We start from the raw sequence: 15,443 nt of genomic DNA on the forward strand, positions 1-15,443 counted from the left end.
CCGGCTCCTTCCCCCACAGAGAGGTGACATTCCACGTCCCCAGAGCCAGCCTCTGCTGCCCGGGTCTGGTCCGTCGAGGCCCCTGACCTTCACTGCCACCCGTGTGGCAGCGCACCCGACCCCAGCGGTTCCTCCCACAGGTGGTGGGCCCACGGGATTTGTTTGTTACTTTTAAAAAATGTGAGAAGCGGGGGGGCCTGATATAAGCTGAAGCTTCTGACCCCACCCTTTGGTTACGTCCAATAAACTCATTCATTCATTCATAATACACAAATGGCACACCAGCTTGAGCTATCAGTAATACGTCTCCATAACAGCAGGCGGCGCTAATCTGTATTGTCGCCCAAAAAATTAAAACCGGTAGCTGATTGGACAAACGCGTCACGTGGGTCTGGCTGCTCCCCGACCATAATGGCGTCTCATTCAGAATACGATCTCATATTGTCCTAAAATAGTTCACCGTAACGTGTTTCTGAAAACATTTGAAGAGAGAAATAGGCCGTGCAGCTGCTGAATCTGTCTTCATTTCAGATCAACAAAGGTCAGTTTATCAGATTAATGTCAGATGTTGAGGAGGACAGGGAGGAAGACTGCACTTATTAAAACCACGCTACGTGTGGGGTGAGTACCAAACACCATCTCCTGGTACTCACCTGAGTAACTTACTAAAAAGGTTATGTGCACCCCTGTCTATATTCTTATGCAAGGATGAGAACACAGATATGAGTGTTTTCTTTTAATAAGCATGGAACATGCAACAGTCAAAGACAGAACAGACAGACAGAATTCATCACAAAAGCTAAAATTATAATACAAACAAAAAAAAACAATTCCAATAAAAAATTTTACTTTCTTGTAATCTCTATCTGAACCTGGTCTCAGAAAATGGGACACGTTTAATCTTGATCGCTATAAATATGCGTGTACTTTCGACTGAAAAACCCCGACCCGAATCGCTGCAGGCTACACGGAGTAGCTGCAGCTACGTGTACGAGCTTCCACTGAGCTAAAGCGGCAGTTGTTGGGGCAAATTTTAGAGTGCCTTTGTGCCTCTTAACAGACACAAAAACATGAACAGGGCCCTTACAGGGGTAGCTGCTAGCTGCTAGCTGCTAGCTGCCGTCCAGTGAGTGTGTTCAGCCAGGCTTCTGTGATAATCATCCCGCCAACAATCTATGGAGCAGTGGTGGTGTGGATATGTCCTCCAGAGGACAGGTCATGCCTTTGTGACGAAAACTTGAAGTTTATTCCCCCTCAAAAATAGGTAATTGAGCACTGTAGTGGTTATGACCATATCAGTGACTGTAACTACATGGAAAAGTGCCAAATGATTCCTGTGGCTTGCACAGTGATAGCGTTAGAGAAGGTACCTGTAGTCTTGCGCTGAAGTCCCGTTGTAACAGGAAAAGGGAAACAGTCTGCAGATCGCTCCGCACTACCCTTTTATTAGGGCGGAATTAACCTCTGGAGGACATATCCACATCACCGCCGCTCCGTGGATTGTTGTCGGGATGATTATCACAGAAGCCTGTCTGAACACACTCACCAGACGGCAGCTAGCAGCTAGCAGCTAGCTACTGGCAGGATTGAGACAGGGACCATTGTGAATTTAAACAATGTCTGGAGTTGTCCTTTAACAAACAATCTACACGACTGTTGAAAAGTTAAGAATAAGCTGCTATGTTGATGATGTTCTTCTCTACTTTAATAACTGTTGAAACAGATGAAAACAGAATCATTCAGACACCAGATGTTTTCTTTACATTTGAAATACTTTTAATGCAATGATTACATTCAGTGGATGTCCCCACAGTGTTGCATGATGGGAGAATACAAATTAAAATCAGCTCATTTACAGTTTCACAGTTTATTAAAGAGGTTTTATTTCCTCTGAACAGGTAATAGAGAAACATTTATTATAGAGCTTTCATCATCATTTATATTACATCGAGTATTATAATACAGAAAGCAGAGTATATATGTCAATGTTTATTTTAGTTTAATCTTTAACATTAATTGTCCGGCATCGTTCCCGATCGGCCTGGGTCGGTGTGTCTTTGGCCGGTTTGTATTGTGCTGGCTGCTTGGATTTCGGTATTCCTGCTTTAAAGTCTAATTTCTAAAATAAACTTTATATTTCTGAGGTGTTTTTAGTAGGAACTAGTAGGTTTAGAGCTGAGAGCAACATGTTATATAATAATTCCTGCCTTCTTATTTAAATGGTGTTTTAAAAACGTTCTGGATGTGAGATGAGGAGGTGTTACTCTGCTCCCTGCGCTCCGTCCTCATCAGTCAGCTCTCCTTCAGATTCAGGAACACCCAGGTTATTTTCATACAGCTCAATGTTCTTCTGTCTGTCCGGCTTCTGCCCCCTGCTGGCCTGGAGAGACATGACAACACACAGATGTAACTTCCTGCATCACTCCTCTCTTCAGTTCAACAAACACAGACTTAGGCTGCTTCATTTCAGTTAGTGGTCTAAACAGCAGGTGTGTGTCCGTACCTTACAGTAGAAGGAAAGAGCAGTGATCACCAACAGCAGAGTCAGAGAGAACACGACCACTCCGATGATAAAAGGCCTATGAGTAGATGGACCTGATGATGGAACTGATAGATCTGATGGATCTGATGATGGAACTGATAGATCTGATGGATCTGATGATGGAACTGATAGATCTGATGGATCTGATGATGGAACTGATAGATCTGATGATGGATCTAATAGATCTGATGGATCTGATGATGGAACTGATAGATCTGGTGATGGATGTGATGATGGATCTGATGGATCTGATAGCTCTGATGATGGATCTGATGGATCTGGTGATGGATGTGCTAATAGATCTGATGGATCTGATGATGGAACTGATAGATCTGATGGAGCTGATGATGGATCTGATAGATCTGATGATGGATCTGATAGATCTGATGGATCTGATGATGGAGCTGATGATGGATCTAATGATGGATCTGATAGATCTGATGGATCTGATGATGGAGCTGATAGATCTGATGGAGCTGATGATGGATCTGATAGATCTGGTGATGGATGTGATGATGGATCTGATGGATCTGATAGCTCTGATGATGGATCTGATGGATCTGGTGATGGATGTGATGATGGAGCTGATGGATCTGATGATGGAGCTGATGATGGATCTGATAGATCTGATGATGGAGCTGATGATGGATCTAATGATGGATCTGATAGATCTGATGGATCTGATGATGGATAGATCTGATGATGGATCTGATGATGGATCTGATGGATCTGGTGATGGATGTGATGATGGATCTGATGGATCTGATGATGGAGTTGATGGATCTGATGATGGAGCTGATGATGGAGCTGATGATGGATCTGATGGATCTGATGATGGAGCTGATGATGGATCTGATGGATCTGGTGATGGATGTGATGATGGATCTGATAGATGGATCTGATGATGGATGCTGATGATGGATCTGATGGATCTGATGATGGAGCTGATGATGGATCTGGTGATGGATGTGATGATGGATCTGATGATGGAGTTGATGGATCTGATGATGGAGCTGATAGATCTGATGATGGATCTGATGATGGATCTGATGGATCTGGTGATGGATGTGATGATGGATCTGATAGATCTGATGATGGAGTTGATGGATCTGATGATGGAGCTGATGATGGATCTAATGATGGATCTGGTGATGGATGCGATGATGGATCTGATGATGGCTCTGGTGGATCTGATGGATCTAATGATGAATCTGATGATGGATGTGATGGACCTGGTGGATTTGATGATGGATCTGGTGGATCTGATGGATTTGATGATGGATCTGATGATGGATCTGATGGAACACATGGACAGTCATCACATCACACAACATCAAGAGTCCAACATCTCCCGTTAAACACAAACTGACCTGAATCACTTCAACATGAACACATCTCTTTTGTGGGGTTTATCTTCATCTGAACCGAGGCTCTGAGGACAGAGACTATAACAGATTATAAAGTCCTCTGAGAATAATCTGTAGGAATACATCTGATTTGATTTTGGGGTGTTGGTCCTCCTGTACTTTGGGGGTGGACCATGTTTCCCTCTCAGAGAACCAGAGTTATTCTGGTAACCAAACATGTCCTGTCCTTTTTATTTTTTGCTGTAGCCATTTAGATACAGAGATAGTCAATGCTGTCCCCTGGGGAAATTTGTTTTCACAGTCTTATACACTTTGTATAAGTTTGGTATGTCATGTGCAACATGATGACAGTCATCACAGCATCAGAAACATGTGCTTAGCTGATCATTTTCACTCAGTTTGGACCAATCATCTTCTCCAAACCTGTAAACAGTCCGCTTACCTGAGACGGTGAGAGAGAGCAGACGGCTCTCAGAGGAGAAGTTATGAGAGAAAACATAGAGGTGATAAACACAGCTGTATGTTCCTTGGTGGGCGGGCTCTGCAGCAGGAAACAGGAAGTGGGCAGAGTGATTGACAGCTGGCTGGGTGGAGTTGTGTGCTGAGGAGGAGGAGGTGAATGTGAGCTGGAAGAAGCCTCCTGGGTACTGTGGCTGGATGGAGCAGCTGATAGTGAAGGTGGAGTCCCTGAACACCTGGAACCCCTGCTGCTGGGCCTCGGAGACCCCGTCCATGGAGGAGGACACAGAGATGTTGGGCTGAAGCAGCAGGTCTGTAAACACAGACACACACAGACGTTGTGAACCAGTTCTAGCAACAGTAAGATAAGAAACAGATAAGAAACGTAACATTTACATTTGTTACACTTTAACATTTTTTTTCATTTTAAACACTTTCAACGTGTTTTCAAACAATAACATGACATCATCATCTGCATATTTCTCTAATCTGTTCCTTCTGCTCAGGTACTCAACAATCTTTACTCTCCACACAGACAAGTTCATATGTTTTCACTCTTTGATATATTTCTGAACAAATCTGTGACCCAAAAGTCTATTTAAAAAATGATGTAAAGGACTTCCAGTGGCAACAAGATGGAGGAAACTGCTTGAGGAGCGTGCTCCGTAGGAAACCGTTATGAAAACTAGCTAGCTCAACTTTTAAGAACCGATCAAGTTAAAAACTAGCTTTTGCTAGCTTGCTGACTTTCCACTACATCACACATTTTATTTCAGTATTTGTTAATAAGTGATTAATAACCCACTGTTGTATCAGATAATAGTAGTTATAACAGCTGTGACATTAATGTACCTTTTTGGGTTTATTTCAGAAACTTCCTTCATATATCCAGCAATGTACAGCGTGTGACTGCCTGTAACGCTCCGTCTTAATACACAGTCAAATGTTGAACTCCAACAATATGATATTCAAAATGTGACTGCTTTCTTTAATAACTACATAACACAATACTTGTACTTTTACTTTTAGTACTTGAGTAGTACATTTTAAAATAAACTACTTGCAATACTTAAGTACAAAAAATGTTGAATACTTTTTGTACTTAGTACTTCTACTTAAGTGTGGTGCTTAAAGAGCAACTTCTACTTCTACTCAAGTCACTTTTTTGATAGAGCACTTGTACTTTTACTCAAGTCTGGGTCTCTAGTACTTTATATACCTCTGATCCCAGACCACATTTTAACTCACTATGACCACTACTACTACTGTCATTACTTAACATTGTGCCAAAATATGAACAATAACGTTGCTGTCAGTGGGGTGTTATTATGGATGCCATGCAACTTCTATGCGTCCCGCCCTGCGAAGCAGCCCGACTGGTTGGGGTTAGGCTTTGACCTTGAGTGGTCAAGGTTAAGATAGCTGACTGGTCAGGGGATAGGACCTGAACGAATCGGGTTACGTTACCTTGCATAAGCATGGACGCCTGGCCAATAGTAGTGTGTGAATGCTATTTAAGGGCGGGTCTTGCCTAGAAGTTGCGTGGGTTCCATAATAACGCGCCAGGCGGCTTACTTGCTAGCTAAACACCGCTCCAGCAGATAGACGGTACCTTAGAACAACGTTACGTGAAACACGTCACCGCTCATTTAACATACAGTTTAGAAACAAAACTAAATGAGGGGAACATTACTATTTTTCATGTTGGTTTTGAGCGGTATGCACCCCCACTAAGTAAACCTAAAAAAAGGATAACATTTTATACAAACATTCTCAAAATGTTTAGTATTTTATTTCATTGTTAGAAAAATAAGCCCTAACATTCCTAAAATGTTTTCAGTGGCACATTTTTTAATGTTCCCAGGATGTTATTTTATAATTGGATATGCTTTAAAACCATTATTCAATTGTTTTGTGGTAACATTTAGTTAAAATATGTTGCATTATTAGAACATGTCACAATCTTCCTGTAACTGTTCAACGAATCGTTGGGGTCTCTGGTATGACTTAGATAGATAATTTACCTAACAATTGGACAATTAACACAAGAAAAAGGTTGATATTCAAAAGTCTTTCAACAGAATTGCTTTTTTCATTCATTTCTGAGTGTGAAACTACTAAACCTGGTAACCTCTGCAAAAAAAGTCATAGTTTTAACATCTAATATCAATATACTGTTGGGCGTGGTTCTCCAGCCGAGGTGCTGCATCCTTGTGAGGTGGCTACTCAGGCTTCCTCGTGTTGATATGAGTCATCCAGTTTTAAACACTGCGTCTGGCGGTCAGTAAGGATTAAATAGATCCGTAGTTACATTCGTAACTTTCGTTTTAACATCTAATGTCAATATACTGCTGCAAGGGAAGCTAAATAGCTGATACATTTAAATGGATTCCATTAAGCCAACAATGTTACTAATTAAACAATACAACTCTCTGACATATAGACAAACATAAAAATGTAAATCACACATGTGCTTATATCAATATTGTACAGAGGAGCCTGCAAAATGTGTAAAAGCTGGGTAGAGCGTAGTCATCTTTCACACTGAAAACAGTGAAGTCCCTGTGGCCAGCAGATATGGCTGGGGGTTTCCTTCAGTGGTCAAGAGGTGATCTTCAAGGCTGTGACAGGACTGAAACACAAATAAAACCATCTCCATAAAAGCCATGCATTTAAAACATATATTTTATATTTGAAACAGAGTTATATTGTCTTGACAAACCTTGTGAAATTTCCCCAAATGATCTGTTGCCTCTCAAAAACTGATCTTCTTGACAAGATGCAGCGAGATGAGAAGAGAAGTCGTGTTGCTGTCCCATTATGCCATCCATCCATCTCCATCCATCTTCATCCGCTTATCCGGGGTCGGGTCGTGGGGGTAGCAGCTCCAGCAGGGGACCCCAAACTTCCCTTTCCCGAGCCACATTAACCAGCTCCGACTGGGGGATCCCGAGGCGTTCCCAGGCCAGGTTAGAGATATAATCCCTCCACCTAGTCCTGGGTCTCCCCCGAGGCCTCCTCCCAGCTGGACGTGCCTGGAACACCTCCCTAGGGAGGCGCCCAGGGGGCATCCTTACCAGATGCCCGAACCACCTCAACTGGCTCCTTTCGACGCAAAGGAGCAGCGGCTCTACTCCGAGCTCCTCACGGATAACTGAGCTTCTCACCCTATCTCTAAGGGAGACGCCAGCTACCCTCCTGAGGAAACCCATTATGCAACCAGTGTAAATAACACAATTTAGTAGTTACTTTGAGAATGGTCTTCCTTTGTTATCATGTAACATAATCTGTGGTCCTAAAAACATCCTCTGAATGTTGCAGTTAAAATGTTATGTCTTAATTTAACATTTAACGTTATAAGAAAATATTTTTGAATTTTGAACATCATTGTAATTTTCTGAGGACATTAGATTACATCGTTTCTTATAAAACATTATTAGAACTTGTGGGTGACATTAGCCAATGTTGTGGGTAACGTTCCCTGCTAGCTGGGATTTCAGAAATGTAAGATCTCAAGGGAAAAAAGCATAATGAAACTGGACTGGGAGTTAAGTGATAACAACTTTATCATAATTAAAAGAAAAATATTTAATTTGTCTTAACCTGTACGTGCTTTTCTGGAATAAAGTGAAGTTAAAAAAACGATCCAAAAAGTCTTAAGGCCCAAACGCACTGAAAGCAATAATTGATGCTTCTATGGCTCACAGCAGGCATCAGATTTGAAGCGCCAACACCACAGAACCAGCAGTATTTTCGAAAAGGTCGCTATTTAGGCAAATGTTTTGTATGTTACAGATACCCCTATCAGTGGGGGCATTAGACCTTCTCCCTTGACGGACAGGGTTGTGAAACTTCCATCAACCCTGCAGTCACTTTTCATCACGCAACAGATGATTGATTTTTTGGATTGAGCTTTTTGGTACGTGTTCAGCCATTTAAAAACAATGGGTGTACTTCAAAACGCTTGTGTTAAACGCTTTCAGTACTTTTGGGTCTTAAAAGGGATCAGGGCTGGACTCTCCATTGAAGTAGTTTCCCAGGGTGAAGAACACCGTGGTAGTGGAGATACTGACGATCCCCTGTCTGAGCTGAGCTGCTCAAAGTTGTAGCCAGTAGGTCATTGGTGCCTGTTATGGTGGCAACCAAAGAACCTGCTGGTGAAAACCAGTGGCTCAGAAAGCTGTCAAGCTGAAGAATGTATCCTTTCAGGCTGGATGCTGGTTGGCCCAGGGGACTCCTGAAGCAGCAGACATGTTTCATATCTACAGATATACATTTTGGTGTATGTTTCATATCTACTGATATATATCTTGGTGTATGTTTCATATATACAGATATAGATCTTGGTGCATTCAGCAGCTGATTTACTGAGGCAGCAGCTCATCAGAATACGTCATGGCTGCTGGAGACAGTCTGCTGCCATTCTAGCTGCTGCATGTGTTTGTCCACCTGGGTACATTACTGTCATAGATGATGTCATAGATGACATCACATTAGGGCTTACCTAAGCAGGTGAGATCTAGGATGGAAGAAGACGTCAATGATGATGCACACTCCCTCAGAGCAGATCCAAACTGAACACAGTTAGACCTGATCCACCACACAGATCTGTCTGAGGACTCTTCTCTCTCTTCTACAGAAACAGCAGAGCCACAGTCCAACTCTCTGCAGGCAGCAGCTGCTTCCTTCCGGGGCCAGAAATAGTGATCCACTGGTCTCCATTCTCTCTGATATTTCACCTCCAGTGTTCCTGCACAGCGCCTGTTTCCTCCCACCAACCTGACAGGCTCTGAACAGAAACATCAGCAAAAAATTAAAGGTGATTAACAGAAATGAACCAAATCAGAGCTGCAGCTCCTCTTCTACCTGAGCAGGTGAGTCCAACAGCTTTTCCAGATGAGCAGGTGTTTCTATCTGAGCCTGAGCTTCTACAGTCCAGGAGAGCAGACTCATGGCCTCCACACTGGAACTCTTTGGTCCTCATTGGAGGCTCCACTTCTCCATAGAGCGCCCCCTGGAGGACTGAAGGAGGCCCACAGCCAAGCTCCCTACAGACCACCTCTGCATCCTGCTGGTCAAAGTCATCTTCACACACTGAGGACCAGCGCTGGATAGACTGGTTGGTCTTCACCTCCAGTCTGCCTGAGCACAGACTGGTCCCATTCACCAGCCTGACAGAGTCTGGAGAGATGATAGAAGATATAATAGAGAGAGAGAAAAGACACCAGACACTAAATAAAAAGATGTCAGGAAACAACAATTCAGTGATTCAAACTGGACTCAGCACAGTTCCAACAGAAGTTGATTATTAACAACAAACTCATCTTTATAACACCACAGACTGCTGCAATGTTACATCTTATTTACATTTAATACACTCTGTTGTTTTCCATTTCTGAAAACTTTCAAAGTGAGTCAAAACATACCACAACATCATCATCTGCAGATTTCTCTGTTCTGTTCCTTCTGCTCAGATACGCCACAATCTTTGCTCTCCACACAGACAAGTTTAAACGTTTTTACTCTTTCTTATTTTTCATAGAAGATCTGTGACCCAGAATAAAAACCAGTTTAGAAAATGATCCTTAAAATCTAAAAAAGGGGTAGGGTCTGGACTCTCTCTTTTAAGTAGTTTCCCAGGGTGAAGGAGCCACGTTGAAGTGGAGATACTGACGAGCCCCTGACGGAGCTGAGCTGCTCAAAGTTGTAGCCAGTAGGTCATTGGTGCCTGTTATGGTGGCAACCAAAGAACCTGCTGGTGAAAACCAGTGGCTCAGAAAGCTGTCAAGCTGAAGGTCTGCTGCCATTCTAGCTGCTGCGTGTGTGTGTGTGTGTGTGTGTGTGTGTGTGTGTGTGTGTGTGTGTGTGTGTGTGTCAACCTGGGTACATTAATGTCATAGAGGATGTCATAGATAATGTCAATGGGCTTACCTGAACAGTTGAGATACAGGATGGAGGAAGAGTAATCTGATGACAGTGATGATGCACACTCCCTAAGAGAAGATCCAAACTGAACACAGTCAGACTTGATCCACCACACAGATCTGTCTGAGGACTCTTTTCTCTCTTCTACAGAAACAGCAGAGCCACAGTCCAACTCTTTGCAGGCAGCAGCTGCTGTCTTCAGCGTCCAGGCAGAGCCATCAACTGGTCTCCATTCTCTACGATGTTTCACCTCCAGTGTTCCTACACAACGACTGTTTCCTCCCACCAATCTGACAGACTCTGAATTTATTTAAGAAAAGATGAAACTGTAAATACTTATACTGGTTTAATATTTTTTTATTTCTCTTTTCTGTCTCTGTGTACCTGTTGAGGTGTGTTCTCCTTCAGCCTGGAGTCCTGAGGAGAAAATCAGAAGGTAAACATCAGTATAAAGGAGCATGATTGGATCACAACTGTGGACAGAACAAACTCTCTCAGGTTGTTTTGTAAAGAATCTTCTAGCAGCTCAGAAACACCTTAATGAACTCACTCTGGAGCACTTTACCAGTTTGCTAAATGTGAATGAACGTGAATACACAGAACACTAGTCTGCTGTTAAAGAAAACATATACTGTAATTATCTTTAACTAACCACACCTATTCCGTAATTATTGCATACTTAAAAATTAACCAGCTGATTGGTTTCTTCTGGCTTAATCAATAGATATAATTGGGAATAATCTGCATAACAGTGACACTATGTAGTGTTTCCTAACAATATTGCCTAGAACAAGTATATTTAATGTAAATAGAAGTGGTCCAAGCACAGAGCCTTGTGGAACACCATGGCTTACTTTACTAAGCATGGAGGATTTATCGTTAAATCTTTTTTCCCATTTGTGTGTGTGTGAGAGAGAGCAGTTTGTCCTCTGATTACAAGATCATCACAAATATTCAAATAACACGTCATCTTTAAAGCAGAGTCCTACCTGAGCTGCACAGCAGCAGCAGCACCAACAGGTGATACATGTCCAGGTGGAGCATCTCTCTGATCACCCCGTGTGCTGTACTCAGTGTATAGTCTGCGAACAGGAAGAGAAGGAGCTTTACTGGAACAGAATCAGAATCAGCTTCAATGGCCAAGTAAGGCTACATTTACATTGCTCATTTTTGGGTTAAAATGGAATATATTTTGCTATGTTTACACCTCACATACACAATGCTCTGGCAATGGTTTGGATTCTGCGGGGTTGTGTTGCAGTCTTAAGGCCCGCAACTTGTACAAAATGCAGCTGCCAGATTAGTAACCAGAACAAGTCGCCGGTCTCATATCACACCTATTCTTGCATCCCTTCATTGGCAAATTCAGATTCCAGTATAAGATCCTGTTGATAACTTTCAAAGCATTACATGACCTTTCCCCCCATTCCATTTCTGAGCGCTTTGTTCCTCACTCCACTAACCACCCCCTTAGATCCTTGAACCTTGGTCTTTTATCTATCCCTCGCTCCAACTACAAGACCAAAGGTGATCGTGCCTTTGCAATTTGAGCTCCAACACTCTGGAATCTTCTCCCTCTGCCTGTTAGGTCTGCTGTAACTCTGGACTGAGAGTGTCCAATGGATACAAGGTGTTACAGAGTTAAAACATAGAGTAAAACCAACAGGTGACTAAACACGTATCCAGTTGATATGGCTTAAGTTATACAATTAGGTTGAAATATCAAAATTAGAGCTAAAGAGCTGGTGGAGGGCAATGATGTGTTTCTGTTGGCTGTTCCAGCTCATCCCCTTATGCTGTACCTCAGGAAGGCAAGGCAGCTTTATTATTTAACAGGGCAATTCAAAGTGCTTTACATAAAAACATTAAAAGATTAAAAACAGATAAAATATGAGAATAAAAGTTACAGTGCAGTATAAGAAATTAAACATTAAAGAGCAGTTAAATATGCAAAAGCAGATAAAATAGGAATTTCTCTTTATATGCTTATATAGATTGTCATACAGTTTCAACAATGCAGCTTCAGTATAAGAAATGAACAATTATTTAAAGAAAGGCAACATCAAAAGGAAAGGTGTCCAGACTTGATTTAAAAGAACTGAGAGTTGCAGCAGACCTGCAGTTTTCTGGGAGTTTGTTCCAGATATGTGGAGCATAAAAACTAAACTAAGCTTCCCCCTGTTTAGTTGGCCCTAAACCGTTTAGTGATTTATAAACCAGCAAAAGTATTTTGAAATCAATTCTTCAAGACTTCAGAACTGGAGTGATGTGATCCAGTCTCTTGGTCTTAGTGAGGACTCGAGCAGCAGCGTTCTGAATCAGCTGCAGCTGTCTGATTGATTTTTTAGGGAGACCTGTAAAGACACCGTTACAGTAGTCCAGTCTACTGAAGATAAAAGCATGGACAAGTTTTTCCAAATCCTGCTGAGACATAAGTCCTTTAACCCTTGATATATTTTTAAGGTGGTAATAGGCTGACTTTGTAATTGTCTTAATGTCGCTGTTAAAATTCAGGTCTGAGTCCATGACTACACCAAGATTTCTGGCTTTGTTGTTTTTAACATTATCGTTTGACAACAACAACCACCTCAGTTTTTTCTTCATTTAATTTAAGAAAGTTCTGGCACATCCAGTCGTTAATTTGTTCAATGCACTTAGTCAGTTGTTGTATTGGACTATAGTCCCCTGGCGATAAGGTTATGTAGATTAGTGTGTCAGCCGCATAACTATGGTAACTTATTTTGTTGTTTTCCATAATCTGAGCCAGTGGAAGCATGTAGATGTTAAACAGGAGAGGCCCCAGAACGGAGCCTTGGGGAACTCCACACGTCATATTTGTATGATCAGATGTATAATTACCTATAGACACAAAGTAGTCCCTATTCTTTAAATAGGATTCAAACCACTTTAGTACTGAGCCAGAAATGCCAACCCAGTTTTCCAATCGGTCTAGTAATATGTCATGGTCGACCGTATCAAATGCAGCACTGAGATCAATACTAGTTACAATGATCAGTACACATAGTAATACCAAGACTGAAGGTTTGCCACTATCTGTGTTTAAGTGGATGTCATTAAAGACTTTAACAAGAGCCGTCTCAGTGCTGTGGTGTGGTCGAAAACCCGACTGGAAGGCATCAAAACTGTTGTTTAGTGACAAGAAAAGGCTGAGTTGTTGAGAAACTGTTTTTTCAATGATTTTACTTAAAAATGGAAGGTTTGATATCGGCCTATAGTTGCTCATTAGTGACGTGTCTAGATTGTTCTTTTTTAAAGAGTGGCTTAATGACTGCAGTTTTCAGGGCCTGTGGGAAGATACCTGAGAGAAGAGACGTGTTTACAATCTGTAGATCTGGAGCCAAACAGGCCCGTTGGTAGAATATCAAGGCAGCAGGAGGAGGTTTCCAGATGTTGTATAATGTCCTCCAGGTTTTTATGGTTGATCATATGAAATTGTGTCATATTGGAATATGTTTTGCGTGAACACTGTGACAGCACATACCCTGTACTCGATATGGAGGCACTGACTGTCTAATTTTCTGAATTTTGTCTTTGAAGAAGGAGGCAAAGTCATTGCAAGCCTCAGTAGACAACAGTTCAGATGCTACTGGTACTGGAGGGTTTGTTAACCAATCGACAGTAGCAAACAAAGCACGTGAGTTGTTATTGTTTCTGGCGATAATGTCCGAGAAGAAGGACCGCCTTGCATTCCTTAGTTCCAAATTATAAATGCGAAGTCTCTCTTTATAGGTGTTGTAGTGGACCTGGAGATTAGTTTTTTGCCACCTGCGTTCAGCTTTTCAACACTCTCTTTTTTCTGTTCTTACCAGTATGGCATTTCTCCATGGAGATCTTTTCTTATCAGAGACAGTTTTTACCTTAATGGGAGCAATGGCATCAATAACATTTGTAATTTTACAGTTGAAATTGTCTACAAGCTCAGTGACTGAGACCCCTGAGAGGGCGGGTGTGGACGAGAAAAGGTGAATGAATGTTTCACTGGTGTTTTTTAGTGATATACCGTTTTCTGATTAACTTAGTTAGAACACTTTTGGGCACAGAGATAGTGCCGTTAAAGAAAACACAGGAATGATCAGAGAGATCAGCATCAGTCACCCCAACCCCAATCACCCCCCCGAACCAATGTTCAGACCCTTGGAGATAATCAAGTCCAGAGTGTGGCCCCTTGTTGTGTGTGGGCTCCTTCACATGCTGAGTCAGTCCATAGTTCTCAAAAATACAACACAGTTCTTTGGTCCCTCTGTCCTGGGGGTCGTCAACATGAATGTTGAAATCACCAGCAATAACTACACAGTCAAAGTTAATACAGATTATAGACAGCAGTTCACTAAAGTCGTCAAAGAAGGATGCCCAGTATTTAGGTGGCCTGTAGATAATTAGAAATATAGGTCAAGAGGGGGACCTTAGCTGAAGAGCCACATATTGAAAAGAAGCAAAGTTTCCATAAGATATTTGAGTACATTGGAACGAGTCATTAAACAAAATGGCGACTCCACCTCCTTTCTTATTCCCTCTATTTTCACTCATAAAACTGAAGTTATGGGGAGTTGACTCTATAAGAACAGCATCACTGTTATTATGGTCTAACCAGGTTTCAGTTAAAAACATAAAATCAAGATTGTGCTTCATAATAAAATTATTGATTAAAAATGATTTTCCTGCCAAAGACCTGACGTTTAGTAAGACTAGTGTTAATGTGTTTTTATTTTTTGGGACAGGCTGTGGCTGACGAGGAATGGATGCTAAATTTGCTAAGTTTGCACTTAAGTGCTTATTCACCATTCTTTTTCTATTACGTATCACAACATAAATTGAGGAAGAATTGAATACACAGGGCCCAGGCTTGTCCTGGAAAGAGTCATGAGTGCCACTAGGCATGCAGCCTGGACTCAGCCCATATCAGTTAATGCTTGCTGCATTTTGTACACAAGCATCCTTATCAGTTTGGGGAGGAGTTAGCTGCCATCCTGGCAGAGGTGCCTGGCGTTTTACTTTTGGCTGGGGGCGAACAATGGGAGAAGGAAGGGGGGCATACTTGGTTCCAGCATCCACCAGCTGCCTCATCTGGTCAGTCAACTCCAACATGGGGATGGGGGAAAGAGGGGAGAGCGACGGATCCTCAAAGGCGT

General features: G+C 42.0%; 1 protein-coding gene and 1 long non-coding RNA gene across 2 annotated transcripts in view; both read right to left on the reverse strand.

Annotated features, from left to right (window-relative positions):
• Positions 1-1,184: 1,184 nt before the first annotated feature.
• The window catches only part of LOC144534842 (scavenger receptor cysteine-rich type 1 protein M130-like), a 65,545-nt gene continuing 51,286 nt past the window's right edge, over positions 1,185-15,443 (reverse strand). Inside the window, exons 11-15 of the mRNA XM_078276906.1 lie at positions 8,873-9,157; positions 4,352-4,681; positions 3,695-3,837; positions 2,504-3,502; positions 1,185-2,380 (exon numbers count right to left, since the gene is read on the reverse strand). Coding sequence (XP_078133032.1) covers positions 2,261-2,380; positions 2,504-3,502; positions 3,695-3,837; positions 4,352-4,681; positions 8,873-9,157 — 1,877 coding nt within the window. The 3' untranslated portion in view covers positions 1,185-2,260. The remainder of the gene's footprint in view (positions 2,381-2,503; positions 3,503-3,694; positions 3,838-4,351; positions 4,682-8,872; positions 9,158-15,443) is intronic.
• On the reverse strand, positions 6,145-7,624 carry LOC144534950 (uncharacterized). Its single transcript, XR_013503629.1, has 2 exons — positions 7,091-7,624; positions 6,145-7,000 (listed from the first exon to the last, which is right to left on the reverse strand). It is a non-coding gene; the product is annotated as an uncharacterized LOC144534950 (long non-coding RNA).

The sequence above is a fragment of the Sander vitreus genome, chromosome 20 (assembly GCF_031162955.1).
Source record: "Sander vitreus isolate 19-12246 chromosome 20, sanVit1, whole genome shotgun sequence".
Lineage (NCBI taxonomy): Eukaryota > Metazoa > Chordata > Actinopteri > Perciformes > Percidae > Sander > Sander vitreus.